Genomic DNA, 15986 nt, shown 5'->3' on the forward strand with positions numbered 1-15986 from the left:
TATTTCTGAACTTGCTCTGTGTCAGAAAACAGCCTTGTCCCAGACAAGAATTGACAACTTAAACTTCAATTTTAAAATGTCTTAAAAGCCTTCAAAATCAATATTATTCTCTATATATATCATCTTTGGCATAAAAAGGGTCAGCTATACCTGAAAGACCCCTGTCTCACTTCCTGGTTTAAAAAAGGCAGGGATACTGCTCAAACACTGGTAAACTTTAGTTTTGTGAAAAAATCATTAAATAATATTTCTATCAGATGTGTCTCAAACATAACATGTCGACTGTGTAATCCTTCTAAATCAAAGATAAATAAGAATTATGGTTTAAAAATGTGTATTTTGATTAACATTAAGAGAACTCTGAGACACTTTAAAAATAAAAAGGCTGCAACTATGCTGTGAATTGAAAGAAATATAACATTTTGTCAACTCTATAAGACGGAGATATTCAAATATTCTGCTGACAGAGGTGACATAACTCTCACTTCTCTGTAATAACTGAATAATGTGTTTAAAACTAGTACCTCTTTTTCAATTTAATTAAATACAAATAAACAAACAAACCATAAATAAATAAGTAAAACGTAAGTGCCCCTCAGTCAAAAAAGTCTGGATGCGCCCCTTTATGTGATGTCAACTCAATCAGTAGGCTGTTATCTCTGTCATAGACAGGTTTTCTCTGTTATGTTCAGTAAATATATATTCATAAAGATTTATTAAAGAGTTTACATCAACAACAAAAAAACTCATGGTACACCTATTGTTTGCTTTTTGTGTTATAAATGATTATTTGATGTTCGCATATGATCTCTAAGAGAAATCGTAAGTGGGCAATATTAGTCATTTCTTTAATAAAAAACAACTGACAACAGCACAGCTACTTTAATAACAGCTAATTTAATAATCTTGTACTTAATGTGACAAAAAAGTTAAACATTTCCTACATGTTTTATATTAATACTATGACTTCTGTGTGTCTGACAATATTCAAGTGCTATTTAATAAAAAAAAATGTAATCACTAGGAGGTTGGCCTGTTACAAGGTTTCACCTTTTAAAATATATTTCCCAGCATGACCGAAGAGTAAAAATCAAAATCCCCTCAAAATGTGGTTTTGTCCCGGTTCTCAGGAATGAGAATGTGATTCATACAGCATGTGTGTGTTGTGTGTTTGTTGTCACAGGACAGAGATGACTCCAGAAAACCCTTTGTGGGTCGGGGCTTGGTGGATCGGCTTCCTGGCAGGAGGAGCAGCAGCTCTGCTGATAGCGTTCCCCATCCTGGGCTACCCACGACAGCTGCCAGGTACTGCTGTCCTCTTCTGTCCACTCCTGTCCACTGTACACATACACTACACACATACATAAAATCATCCACACTTAAGTTTTTATTTGAAACAGATGTATAAATTAGTACGGGACCGACCAATGTCCCTCCCAGTCTCACTGCTCTTCCTCCTCGTTTATCTCCAGGCTCTCAGGAGTACGTGGCCATGCGTGTGTCTGAGGCCCACCAGCTGAAGGACGGGAGTCACACCACAGCCTCAGACCCTCAGTTTGGCAAATCAGTCAAAGACATGCCAAGGTAATGTACTTCATTCCTTAAGTGTATAATTACAGAGCTCTGGATAGTTTGATTAGAAAGTGGGGAAGAAACACCTGTCTGAAGGTAACAAGAAGCTCACAGTTACTGTTACTGTTTCGGGCTGTTGTGTTGTGCTGTGTTGGTGATCAGTTTGTCTTGTATTAAAGTGCAGGTGCAGTTTTGCAGGCTCATGCCCACAGTTCTCAGTACTGAAGCTGACCTGTTAATTCAACACATGATTCAACACACACTCACTTACCTTACCCATTTTTGAGACCTGGGACAGATCATGTCCACTTTTTGGTGAAAATTTACTCTTTAAGAAATTCTGTGAAATATATGTAATTTATGAAATGTTTTAGTTTGCTTTGCTTGCTTGGTGCCAGAAAACATTCTTGTTCTAGACAATAATTCACACCAAACCAAATAGGACCTGATGGGTTTGGGTGAGGTCAGCCCATATTTCTCACATATTTTATGGGCTTATGTCAGGTTTGGGCTGTATTATTTTTCTTTTATTTATTTATTTTTTTTCATTTGTCTCCTCAATTTTGTCATTGCCAGTTCAATTTCCCACCGTGTACTGTCCCGTCACTGCCAACACCTGCTGGTTGGTACACAGAGGGAAGCTTGCTAAGACAAATGTTGGGCTGTAATCAGGTTTCGGCTGAAATATGCTAATGAGGGATGGTTTCGGGTTGGGTTTGGACAGAATTTTGGTGGGCTTGGGCTGTTTCAGGCTCAACTTTTCAGGCCTGATTATAGTTCTACTTACAATACCTACTGATAACATAAGTGTAAAAATGTGCTACTATAATCATCTTTGTTTTTTTCTATGGAAATGTATAGCATTTAAAGTTGTGTCCCACATTTCTGTCAACTCCCTTGTCTAACGTCCTGGTTTAAAAAAGACAGGAATACCACTCAAACACTGGTAAACTTTCTATTTTTCATAAATTCATTCTATAATATTTCTATCAGATATGTCTCAACCATAACATGTCAACTCTGTAGTCCTTCTAAATCAAAGATAAATAAGAATTATGGTTTAAAAATGTGTATTTTGATTAACATTAAGAGAACTGTGAGACACTTTAAAAAATAAAATGGCTGCTCACTACAGCTATGATGTGAAATGAAAAAAATGTAACATTTTGTGGTTGTGTCTTGATGCCAGGTAATACATTTGTAGATTGATGACTTTAGATGGAAAATCCACCACATTGTTATAATATACGAGAGAGAAAATCACAAACAGGTGTGGAGAAACTTTTCATTATCCTCTGTAATGCCACTATTTGGCATCATTTCATAGCACTGAAGCCTTACCTGCATATTGAGTGGCATGTCTAATCATGACACTGTGGAGATGTGTTGTCTACACTGTAAAAAATAAGTTGAGATAACTCAAAATTTCAAGTAGGGCTGGGCTTAAAAAAAAAAGATTACTTAATTCTAATCGATATCTTTGCCTGGTCTGATATCAATTCATAAAATCCCAAAAATGATCTTTTAATATACAGCTTTTCTCCCACAGACGTTCAGTACAGCCTGCAGTTTTAGTAGTCTCAATGTAAACATTAATATTTTTTATTAATGCCCAAGGTTAGAGGGTTTAGAGTTTAGAGCCCAGCTCAGACTCTTGAGTTTTGAAATAAACTCCTCTTCAGATAAACTTTGAGTTTTATAAACTAAAAAAAGTATTTCAGGAATTGTTCAGTTATTTGTCATTATTTTGGTGCCTGAAAATGAAATATTAAATCTTACACTTTTAACCATTATTCACTTTTAATGCCGTGACTTTACTAATAATTTTTCAAATACATTTTTTCATGGTTTCTAAAACTTTTTTCAAAAGTAAGTTACCTTGAAAGTTTTTCTCAACTTTTTTATTTTTACAGTGTGCACCCTTGCTGGGTGCATGCTTGATTGTTTGAGGCCAGCCTATTATGAAGGAATGAAGTATGCAGGCAGTCAACATTTGTTCTTTTCTGATACGTGGTAACAGTAGTCCGTCCATCAACAGATTGAGATATAAAGGAACTAAGTGCCACATTGTCAGAGCAGCTGTATTTATACAGGCCTGATATGTGTGACAGCCCTGCCTCTTTTCAGTTTTACATTTCTTTACTATGAGCTCAGAATCCACGGTATGATGTCATCTGTTTAGTGGTGGGGATTACAGGGACAGTAAGGCGATAATCACGCCACAGTATGCAACATGACGATATATCTGTGGATCTGGTGCAGTGTTTATCTGTATTAGGAACATCTACAGCTATGGGGATTAGAGCAGCTTGGTTTAATTAAAAAGGAAGCTCAAGTTTATTCACCCCCTCACTCCTGCCTCTCATTCTGTCTTTGTGTTTCCAGATCTGTGCTGCTCCTCTTGAAGAACCCCCCCTTCCTGTTCCTGTGCTTGGCTGGGGCCACTGAGGCCACCCTCATCGCTGGCATGTCCACTTTCGGTCCAAAGTTTTTGGAGTCACAGTTCAGTCTCAGTGCTTCAGAGGCTGCCACATGGTTTGGTGAGTTGCTAATAAAGTGGTCAGTTGTTATGACATGTCCAGAGCAAACCTAAATGATTGGTTAAAGGAGAAATTTGTAATGTATTAACTGCAATTAAAAAAATGATGTGTCATCAGAGAGCCAGGAAACATATTAATTTGAAATGTTTCACATTAATCAGAGTACAAATCGATGCCAGATTTTTGCTGAATGAGTTAGTGTCTGTTTATGAGTCGTAAAAAATAATTAATAATCTTGCAGAAGGTGTAGATGTTTATAGATGTTAAATTGAGTAAAAGGTTAATGGAGTAGCAGCAGTGAGATGGGCTGCCACTGAACTCATCATCCAGAGTGTGTTATTTCAGAGCAGTGTGCTTTTGTTTTCAGGATAACAGGCTGAACTTTACACTGACAGACAACTGACAGTTATAATCAGCTGATCAACTTACAGTGGAGGACTCATCCTCAGTTTATAAGGTTGTCATGTCTGGGGGGAGGGGAAACAACTCGCTTCAACCACAGATCATACGTTAGATAGGATCAAAATTTAAAATAATACATAATATATATATGGCTCCAACTTTCCAGCTATTTGACTGTGAACAATTCCGTCAGAGATGTTGGGAACATTAAATATCTGATCCAACATTTTGTTTCCACTAACATCATATTTCCCAGCAACAATGAAGCATTATCATTTAACTACACTAGGGTTGTTCCAACACTGATACAAGATTCAGAAATGCCTCTGATACAGACAAAAATGCAGGTGTCTTGTATCAATGGGTGTGCAAATCTACGCACCGATTTGATACTACGTAATTTATAAGTTCTTCATGTGCAGGATACGTTACAGTACAATAGTGTCAGATCTTTTTTTTTTAGACATTTGTTGTTGATTCTAACAGATTTCTGACTAACCTTGGCAAGATAAAGTACTGACGTATTAAGCAGCAGGGAAGCTGATGCAGTGTCTGGAATGAACAGAGTTCGTCCTCTAGGTAGCATCAGTGTGCTCAGTAATTTTTTTTTATGTTTCTGCAAGTAGAGAATTGTGCAGAAGCCCTGAGAGGCAAGTGAGAAATTCTGGTGATCCATTCTGATCTAAACTGTCCTCTCTCCTGTATTTGTGAAAGAAAAAAAGGTTTTGTCAGGATCATTTTTTAAAGTGTTTGTTGTTGTAATACTCATTTTGACAACAAGAGGCTGACATTTATTTGGGATTCTCCAGGATGGGAATTAATTTTACAATGCATCACAAATTGATTGGGATAGGACAGTAAAAAAAAAAACTGTCAAGAAGAGCAGGCAGGGTAGGAATCATAATAACAACTGGCAGTTCTAATAAAGTTCTAACTGTATCTTTTGCTGCCTTTAGCACATACACCCCTGCATCTCTCTCTCACACACCAGTCAGTTCATGGAATATCAGTGTCAGTGTTTTAAACCAGAAATGCTCAGCTACTCACCAGTGGAAGAGGCCCAGTCTGTGCTGAGAGTAATCATCAATAAGCTTGCAAAGCCAAAAAATCCATAATTCATAGTTCACCTGTTCTACAGAATCAGATTATTCTCCAGCTCCATACAGACCCAGCATTAAGCCACCCAGCTCAAAACAATGCACTGTTCGGACCCTGGATTCCACCGGGCGTGGCTGAGCTGTGTTTCAGCTGTGCTGCAGCCACCGGAACTCATTGCAGCCGTTCTACACAGAGCTTGTGATTCCGCCAGATGTGCTACAGCACTTTGCAGAAGTGACTCTGCGCTGTGTGGAGTGTCAAGCTGCACAGAGCAGATCGAGCAGTCAGACAGAAACAAACAGAAATAATTATGAGATAAAAGACCAAATTATAGAGATAGAGATAAGGAGTCATAATTATGAGATTTTAAAAAAGGCAAAATTATGATTAAAACGTCAAAAATATTAGACAAAAATATGTTTTATCTCATAAATTCAACTTTAATCTCATCATACTTTTACTTCATAATTCTGACTTTTTTTTTCATCTCATAATTATGACTGTCCATGGGAATATTTTTTTTTCACTGGTGGAAATGAGCGTACATACAAATACTACTGGACTGATCAGCTTAAATTTCTCAAGCACATTCATGACTGTATACAGAAAGTCCTCCGTTACCCAGCTGATTTTCAAAATAAAACCTTATTCAGACTTGTAATCATAAAAAAATAGACAAAAAAAAGAAACAACTGAACTATGTAGCCTGAGCAAGTCAACTTAATCAGGTGAATAAAATGCTCTGCTTCTGGAGTGGTGCTGGAGGGGCGTGCAGCCGTGTGCAGCGCTGATTAAAACCGTGTCACAGACGTGACATGCCCAGAATCAAAGTGTAGGCTCATCTAATAGACAGAAGACGTGTTGCAGTATTTATTTTTGTTGGCTGACTTTTATATTGAGCTGCAAACTGAGTAATTTGTTGAAATGAGGAGTCACTGGTAGCTGATCAGTGGGTTTTGTGTTGAGCAGTGGTTGTGTAAAAGCCGACATTATGATGACCTTCAACTTCTAGTGTGTTTCTTAAAGTAGTTTAACTACTAGTAGAAGTTTAACTAGCTCTGTGTATAGTTAGTTCAAATCAAAATCTTTGCACTGCCTAAAGACTCCCTACAAAAACAACAACACAGGAACGGAATGGGACAAAAGTCATTTTTATGGCACTAGGATGGGACAAGAATTTGTTTTTTGCTACACTAAAAGTGTAGTCCTATTAGGATCATGAAGTAGCAGTGTACTTCAGCCTCCGGTGGCCAAAATCAGCATTACAACAACAAAGACTCAACACTTTGTTTGCACCTGACTTGCAAAAATGATAAACTTACATATGAAAAATGTATTATTTTTAAACCTGACTCCAACTTTGAGGTTAATAGTAATTGCACTTAAGGTTAATGCTAATTGCCTCTTCTAGTATTTTGAATGTAGCTGGTTGTTCTGATCATCCAATCAAGTTTTTTTTCATTTTGCAGCCTTGTTTCATATTCTACTATGCAACTTTCTGACTGAGTGAATGCTTCATACATCAAGCAGTCATTGTAATTTGCTCATGAATTTTACATCATGTGTGTCAACACAGAACAAATTAATGATTTTCATGAAGACAGAAAAAAGAAAAATGATCCTGGCAAAAAAAATAACCATAATCAAAAACACAGAAAAGAAAACAATTTAGATCAGACTTAGAAAATGGATCACAAGAATGTTTTTACTCAGTTGCCTCTCAGGGCTTCTGTAGATTTGACCTGAAGGTGGTGCTCAAAGAGATCAGGGGCCACTCAAAATATGAGGATTAATCCCTTGGAGGCAAACTCAGTGAAGTCCATGAAAATCTGTCCACTCCAAGACTTCTCTCCTCTCTTACCTGCAGTCTGACTGCATTTGTATGTCTGCTCTTTTCCTCTCCCTCCCAGGATACATGGTGGTCCCAGCAGGAGGTGGTGGCACCTTCCTGGGCAGCTACATCGTGAAGAGACTGAACCTGCGCTGTCGAGGCATCATCCGTTTCTGCATGATGTGTGCGATGGTCAGTCTGCTCGCTATCTTCATCTTCCTCATCCACTGTCCCAATGTGCCGATGGCTGGTGTCACAGCGCCATACCAGTCCGGTCTGATGGAGGAACACCAGCTGGACCAGTACAAACAGCTGTACTGCAAACTGCGCCTGAGAAACAGGTGGGCAGTGTTTATTGTAGCACATAATGCTAATTTAGTTTCAGTCTTTTGCTTAAAATGTGCTCAGTGTTAATGTTAGCTTTTATAAATATATCACTCATTCTTTAGAATTGGGACAAAACCATATTTTTTATTTTCACTCTTCAATTATGCTGAAAAATATATTTTAAAAGATAAAAATCTTGGCTATTAAACCTTGTAACAGGCCAACCTCCTAGTGAATTAACTTCATTAAATAGCATTTCTTACAGCTGAGGACTCGAATTTTGTCACTTCTGTAAGACAGAAAAAATTATTTATAACTTGAAGAACAAATATTAGGTATATGATTTTTTTGTTGATGATGTAAATTCATTTTATAAATCCTGATGATCATAAATTCTCTATGAATTCTCTGTGACAGCCAGCTGACAGAGTTGATGTCGGTCGGTTTATTAAATTGAAAAAAGTACTCATTTCAAACACATTATTCAATTATTATAGAGAACTGAGTTATGCCTCCCCCATCAGCACAGATGTCAACTCTTCTCTTAAGTTCTCTTAATTCTAATCAAAATACACATTTTGAAACCATAATTATTATTTAGCTTTGATTTAGAAGGACTTCCTGCCTTTTATTAAAACAGACTTAGAGTATAGCGAACCCTTTTTATGCCTGATTAAATCATGTTTTTGTAAAAATCTGACAGAGTTGACAAAAATACAAAAGCACAATTTTACATCCATGTTTACCAGTAGATATTGTCAGTTTAAGGTTTTGAAGACTTTTTAACACATTTTTAAATTGTTTGAAGTCGTGAATTCTTGTCTGGAACACAGCTGTTTTCTAGCACAGAGCAAGTTTAGAAATTAAAAAAAATTCAGGAAAAGCAAAACATTTCACAAATTACACATATTTCATATATATAAATCCTTAAAGAATACATTTTCATCCAAAAAATGGAATTAGAGTGTTAGTGGTAATAATTTTTAAAGTATTTTTGATATGACATGATTTGTCCTAATTCTCTAGAATGGATGGTAAGTAAGGGATAAACTGTTTGAGATGTGGAGGTGCAGAACCACCAGACACAAAGCAGAGGGTGGTTGTCTCCATGAAGCTACAAGTTGATTATTCCGCTTATACCCTGGTCATTTGCCAACAATATGAAATGAATTTTGCACTCAAAATTGAGGGCTATGAAGCAAGTTCTTCTGGTGTCATGACAACAAATAATCCAGCTCATGTGCTGCAGTTGATAACTAACACATATCCACATATACAAGCGATGTTGCAGCAGTGCACTGCAAATTATGAGTTATTTATTCATAACTAATATCATTTCCTTAAATCAGCCTTGTTTCTATATAGTTGGAGGACAGTTTACTTATTTGTAAGTTTCCTTTTTTCCTTCCAAACACTGTCATTTTTGCTGATATTCCTACAAAAAGGCTGCTGTGGAGCATATAAAAGGTTCTTCTCAGCCTTGTTAATTCATCTCTCGTCCTCCCTGTGACTTCTTTAATGAGGGGAAACACAAACGTGAAAAATGTCACATCCATTTTAACCAGATAAAAACAGGTTGGAGGTACGTCAAACTTGGTTGAAACAGAGCCAGGGCGAGAAGTAACATGTCACTGTGAGCTTTGATAGCTGTGATCTTCAGTGTTGCTATGGTTACATGAATTTTGAATGGTGATTAAAGTTGAGCCAAATTACGTGTGCGTTAAATGGTTTTAGCACACACCTGCCAGCCAATCAAAAAGAGCACTCACCCAGACCATGGGGTAAATATGAATATATATATATGTGTGGTCCTGATGTCTCGTCTTCCCCTCGTATCTGCAGCTCGTCTCTAGAGGAGAACCTGACAGTGGACTGTAACGCAGGCTGCAGTTGTGTCAGAGAGCTGTACAACCCGGTGTGTGGAGCAGACGGTGTCATGTATTACTCCCCGTGCCACGCTGGCTGCAGCTCCATCAATCACACAGAACCCTCCACAGGCAAACAGGTACAGTATAGTACACACAGCAGACGTCACTTTACTCTGAGCAGACCGGGGGGAAACAGACGTGACGTAGCAGGATCTGAGGCAGTTTGGCTGCCTAGAAGTAATTCAAAACAAGAGCACTGAAAAAAAGCATAAACCCAGGTGACAGCATCTCCTCCCATATACTGAACTGCCTCACAATATTCCTGTGACCGTTTCCTGTAACAATGTGTATAATGTAAATATTTAAATACAGTAAAATGGAGGATTTACCCAAAAATTCTATTAAAAAGAAAAATTTTATTGCAATAAATTCATGATACAATACAACCACAAACTGTTCAGTATTTACATACGATAGCAATGTTTTGCTTTTATCTATCTATCTATCTATCTATCTATCTATCTATCTATCTATCTATCTATCTATCTATCTATCTATCTATCTAATTTCAATTTAATAAACTATTGGCATGATGTTTTAGATCAAACAAGGTTGTATTATACACAACACATACAAAACAACATTAAAAGTGAAATAAAAAAAAAGAAAAGAATAATAGACAATATAACAATATTTTAACAATATATTAAGACAAAATTACAATTATAAATGAAGGAGAGCTATGACTTTATCTTCATCCATATACATTACTAACAAATACACACCTCTGCATACACCTGAACGAAAATATCTCTGTACACATGTATGTTGTCAAGCTTGCAAGACTGATTTAAAATTTTGAAAATTTAAATGCAAAAAAGTTAAATAATAATGATAGTATCAAAAAAGTTGGCTGTGTGTGTGTGTGTGTGTGTGTGTGTGTGTGTGTGTTGGTATGTGTGTCTACTTCCTTCTTAAACTGTATATAGTTCCCTAAGCATGTCTTTTTTGTATAATTCATCAAAAACATCAAAGACAATGTATTCCAGGGAGTCTGAGTATTATATCTAAACTCACCACAAAGTCTCAAGATCACATAAATGTAAGAATTATTAAATCATTAAAATATGCTTTAAATGTAAATGAAGATGTTCAGTTGGCAGGGTATTCCACAAAGAAGCGAAATCTTTTTGGAGCTCAAACTCAAAACAAAACTATAAAAAAAATAAATAAATAAGTGCACAGAGTGTTGATAAATGTTAATAACAATAATAAACCTCTTCAATACCTGTGACAAAATAAAATAACCCAATAAAACAGAAAATCATAAAACACTGTTGGTTCATTGAGACGTACATGTATGATTTTAGTGTGGGGGACTGCTATGATTGGTGGAACTCACAGGAAACTACAATGATTGGTCAAATTTGCAGAAAAGTTGTGGTAATTGGACAGTATTGCAAGGTCATGCAGACTTCACAGGGATTGGCTAAATTTGCTTTACTTGTTGTGACTGCAACATTGCAACTTCCTGGAGGAAAAAAATTACAAGTATGTCGAGTGTTTTCATTCTAAAATCTAGTTAGACTGTGTCTGGGTTTGTAGGTGTACTCTGGGTGCAGCTGTGTGGTGGGTAACGTGTCCTGGGGTGAGGAGGGCTTCGCTCTGGCAGGGAAGTGTGGTAGCTCCTGTCACCACATGCCAGCCTTCCTCTCCTTCCTCTTCATCATCATCTCCTTCACCTTCCTCTGTAGCATCCCAGCACTCACTGCCACGCTCAGGTGAGTGCCTGTCTCTGTATCTCTTCTGACTAGTCAAATTTAAATTATTGATATGTCGGCGTAGAACTATAACAGATAACAGGGATCAAATACAATTGTAACTGGTGAAAACTGTACAAGTAACAATTGTATTTAAGATATCTTCAAATCCTTTTATGATCAGTCCAATATGCAACAGATGCAAGTGTAATATGGAAATGGTGGAGTAGGGGACATCTTGTTTCACACTTGTGAAATAAAAAGACCTTTGGATATTGATCAGTTCTGGACTTAGGAAGAAAGGGTAGATAGTTTTAAGATTTTCTTTAAATGGAGTTTAAATGGAGAAATTTGGAAAAGTCGCATCAGAAAGATTTTTTCATTCAAAGCAGAGGATTTCTCTGTCTCAAAACATGTCTGGAAGGGATCTCTAACATAGCAGCACTGCTTCCCTCTCTGGCTGCAGACAGCTCCGTTTAAATTCACACATTGACAGTAAGACAGTGAGTCCCTGCTCCGTGTCAACCCTCCGTATGGCCGAGTTTCACTAAGGCGAACAGTTGTGCCTAATAATCCAAGTGTTTGTACTGCTAAATGAGGGAGCTGTTTGACAAATAGTCAAGTATTTACCACATTATGTCCGACATGTTCCCGTCCCACAAAGTTTAGCTTCATGCTGTGTGTTTGCACAGTCTTGCTGAATGAATGTGTATATAATCTGACTGGGGGGTGTACTGCCCCAGTGTGTGGCATAGATTTTTCACACATTTGTTTTTTTGGTGGTGCTTTATTATTTATATTTATTGGCTTAGGATTGCTCCTTAAAGGAACAGTTCACTCTAAAATCAAAAGTATAGATTTTTCCCCAGGCCTGTAGTGCTGTTTGTCCATCTAAATTGTTTTTGGGTGAGGTGCAGAGTTTTATCAGTTATAGAAATGTCTGCCTTCTTTACAGTATAATGGAACTAAATGTCACTCAGCTTGTGGTGCTCAATGCACCAAAAAATACATTTGAAAAATTCAAAACCAGTGTCTGTTTCCAGAAATCATGACCCGGTTACTCAAAATAATCCACATGCCTTGCTGTGAGCAGATTCATGTAAGAACTACTTTTCATTCAACTAGAAATATATATATTTTTTTGTGGTTTAAGCACCACAAGCTGAGTGTCACTTAGTCCCATTATATTGGAGAGAAGGCAGACATCTCTCTCTGCAACTCACACCAAAAAAAATAAATAAATAAATAAAATAAAATAAATCTAGATGGATAAATCGCACTACAGGCCAGTGGAAAAAACATATAATTGTGATTTTGGGGTGGACTGTCACTGAGCTTTAAAAGTCCAGTGCTTTTAGTCAGTTTCTCGGCCTGGAATATATTACTCATAAGCATGTTATAATTGTGTATAATTACTTGAAAATAGCAATTCTGTTTTCTTTGCAAGGGGTGTAACAATACAATTATCACAATATTGTAGTAAAAAAGGATAGCACTCTTGGATGATATTTAATATTACAGTCTTGTCCTTGTTGGTGAAAATTATATTATTATTTAGTACACACACACACACACACACACACACACACACACACACACATTTGACCTCCATGCCAAATACACACACATATATATATATATACATATATATGTATATGTATATATATATGTATATATATATATATGTATATATATATATATATATATATATATATATATATATATATATATATATATATATATATATATATATATATATATACACACACATATATATATACACACACATATATATATACAATATGTATATTGTACAATATACAATTGCCCCTGGTCTCTTAAAATGCTGAGTCAGTATCTCAAAATAATGAGAAACTTTCTGAAGGTATGTAAGTCATTTTGAGAAAGTTTCTCAATATTTTGAGATACAGTCAACATATTAAATGATTATTTCAACAGTATTGAATAATAATAATAAATGATTATTTCCACACATAATAAGACCTTTGGTCTTAGACCTTTGGTCTTATTATGTCTTTTATGTAGTTTTTAGTGTTGCTACATCCTTTTCGTCATGTTACAACTTTTACTTACTTTTTAGTATTGTGTCTTTTTTTGTTTTTCGTCTTGCTATGTGTTTTTTGTCTTGTTGCATCTTTTACATTGTTTTTCATGTTTTGTTTTGTTACATATTTTACATTGTTATTCATGTTGTTCCATTTTTTGTCTTACTATGTCTTTTATCTAGTTTTTATTGTTGCTAAGTATTTCTCATCCTGTGATATCTTTTATGTAGTTTTTTGTTTTGTTACATATTTTACCTTGTTATTCATGTCTTCTCACAAGTTTTATGTTGTTTCTAGTGTTGTTACATCTTTTTTGTCCTGTTAGTTTTTTGTCTCCTTAAGTCTTTTACGTCATTTTTATGTTTTATGTGATTTTAGTTTTGATACCTCTTTTATATTGTTTTTCATCTTGTTACATCTGTCCTGCTTGATATGTACTGGTGGATACATCAAGAAGCCAGTGTTTTGGTCTGTTATTGTCCCATCCATTTAGGTTGAAATCAAAATTAAAAAATTTCAATAATTCCACACAAATGCATTAAAACTAAAGTAATGAGCCTGTTATGAAAATGTAAGGAGTAGAAAGTACAGATATTTATGTTAAAATGTAAGGAGTAAAAGTAAAAAGTTGTCAGAAAAAGTTGAGTAACAAAGTATTTGTACTTAGTTACTTCTCAGCTGTGTGTCTGACCCTCTCTGTGCTGTGTAGGTGTGTTCCAGACAGCCAGAGATCCTTTGGACTCGGCATCCAGTGGATTGTGGTGCGCACATTTGGTAGGTCCACTGTACTCTGTTACTTAGATTACTCTTTACTTTTAACCTCTGAATCACCACCAAAGGGCTGAGCTGCCTCCACACAGACGCCATAATGTTGTCCAATCAGTGTTGCTGTTTGTCCACAGGTGGTATTCCAGGACCCATTGCATTTGGCTCTGTGATTGACATCTCCTGCTTACTGTGGCAGGATCAGTGTGGTGAGCAGGGCTCCTGCTACCTCTATCACAACTCAGCCATGAGCCAGTACACACTGGTAGCTGGTGTCATCTATAAGGTACTGCCATACATGCAGTAGAAAAATTTACTGTAGTTACACTCAGTTTAAGAATGTCATGTTTTGTATTTTGCCTTTCCATAAGACATCTATAAGAAAACTATTGATGTGGGTGTTTGGTTGAATCTTGAATCTTAGCATTATCATTTTCTTTGGACCATTCCACTGTCATGAGTGTGGGTATATGTGCATATAGGAGTGTTATATTTTCTCTTATCCTCCTGGATCCATCAGCTTTATATATTTTGTTCACGATTATGGCTGTATGATCTAGGACCTCTCAAAACCTTGAAACATGTATTTTATTGACTGCTCTGAACTGTTCCTTTAAGTTTATACACTCAGGTGAACCCAGGATACCATTCAGCTGTACTATGTTTTGGTGCCATAGATTGCAGTTGTCCCATGTCCTGTGCACGGCCCCCCCAACCAGTGAATTTTCTTCTGTCTACCCTTTATCTGGACTTTTGACTATCCCCCCTCACTACTATCACCTGTCCTCCTCTTCTTTAGGTTTTGGGGACAATCTTTTTCCTGTTAGCGAGCATCCTGTACCAGCCTCCTCCTGAGTCGCCTCAGAGCAGCTGTGAGAGCACTGACCCTGGAGTGGGAGACATGAGCGACCTGCCTGTCAAAGACCAGCCTGAAGATGGCGTCATTGTCAACCCCCATGCCAGGTTATGATGTCAGAGACCCCCCCAACCGCTGAGTCTCTGACTGTGTGTATGTATGTATGTATGTATGTGTGTGAATGTGTGTTTGGGTGGTGATGGGGGGTGCCTCTCTATACCAACAGCCTTTTCTCAGCCATAATGACACCATCCAATAACATACACATGTGTGCATGCAGACATGTGCAATCACACAAATTGACAAAATGAACTCAGACACACACACACAAACCACAAACTCAAACAGCCCTAGAATGCCTTCATGCACATCCATACACACACAAACATACACACACACACAACTTTCTGTAGTACATGATGACTTAAAATCCTGCTGTGACTGCATGTGTGTGGGCGTCTGTAAGGAAGAGGATTACATGTTCTGTTCTGAGTGAATTCTGACTTTATTCTGGAATTCGGACTTTATTCTCTGAATTCTGACTTTATTCTCAGAATCCTGACTCAAATCTCAGGATTCTTAGTTAAATCTCAGTTTATTGTCAGTCCTCTGACTTTACTATGAGCTCACAATTTTGGAATTGCAATTTTATTCTCATAACTCTGACTTCATTCTCAGAATTCTGACTTTCTTGTCAGACTTCTGATTTTATTCTCAGAATTCTGATTTTAAACTCAGAATTCTAATTTTATTCTGGAATTCAGATTTCACATAATTCTCTAATTTGATTCTCAGAATTTCAACTTTATAAACAACTGAAGTCTGAGTTTAAGAGTCAGAATTCCAAATTCTTAGACTAAAGTCAGAATTCTGACTCTAATCTCAGAATTGGAAATTTAAA

At 36.7% G+C, this 15986-nt stretch overlaps 1 protein-coding gene across 2 annotated transcripts in view; it reads left to right on the plus strand.

Annotated features, from left to right (window-relative positions):
• slco4a1 (solute carrier organic anion transporter family, member 4A1) overlaps nucleotides 1–15764 on the plus strand; it is a 51319-nt gene extending 35555 nt beyond the window's left edge. For both annotated transcript variants that reach the window (XM_084721958.1, XM_084721959.1), the window contains exons 4-12: nucleotides 1184–1305; nucleotides 1473–1584; nucleotides 3958–4112; nucleotides 7523–7784; nucleotides 9613–9775; nucleotides 11244–11419; nucleotides 14174–14238; nucleotides 14367–14515; nucleotides 15029–15764. In XM_084721958.1, coding sequence (XP_084578084.1) covers nucleotides 1184–1305; nucleotides 1473–1584; nucleotides 3958–4112; nucleotides 7523–7784; nucleotides 9613–9775; nucleotides 11244–11419; nucleotides 14174–14238; nucleotides 14367–14515; nucleotides 15029–15199 — 1375 coding nt within the window. In that variant the 3' untranslated portion in view covers nucleotides 15200–15764. The remainder of the gene's footprint in view (nucleotides 1–1183; nucleotides 1306–1472; nucleotides 1585–3957; nucleotides 4113–7522; nucleotides 7785–9612; nucleotides 9776–11243; nucleotides 11420–14173; nucleotides 14239–14366; nucleotides 14516–15028) is intronic.
• The last annotated feature ends 222 nt before the right edge of the window (nucleotides 15765–15986 follow it).

Source organism: Lutjanus erythropterus, chromosome 6, assembly GCF_056507025.1.
Source record: "Lutjanus erythropterus isolate fLutEry1 chromosome 6, fLutEry1.hap2, whole genome shotgun sequence".
In the NCBI taxonomy this organism is placed as follows: Eukaryota; Metazoa; Chordata; class Actinopteri; order Lutjaniformes; family Lutjanidae; genus Lutjanus; species Lutjanus erythropterus.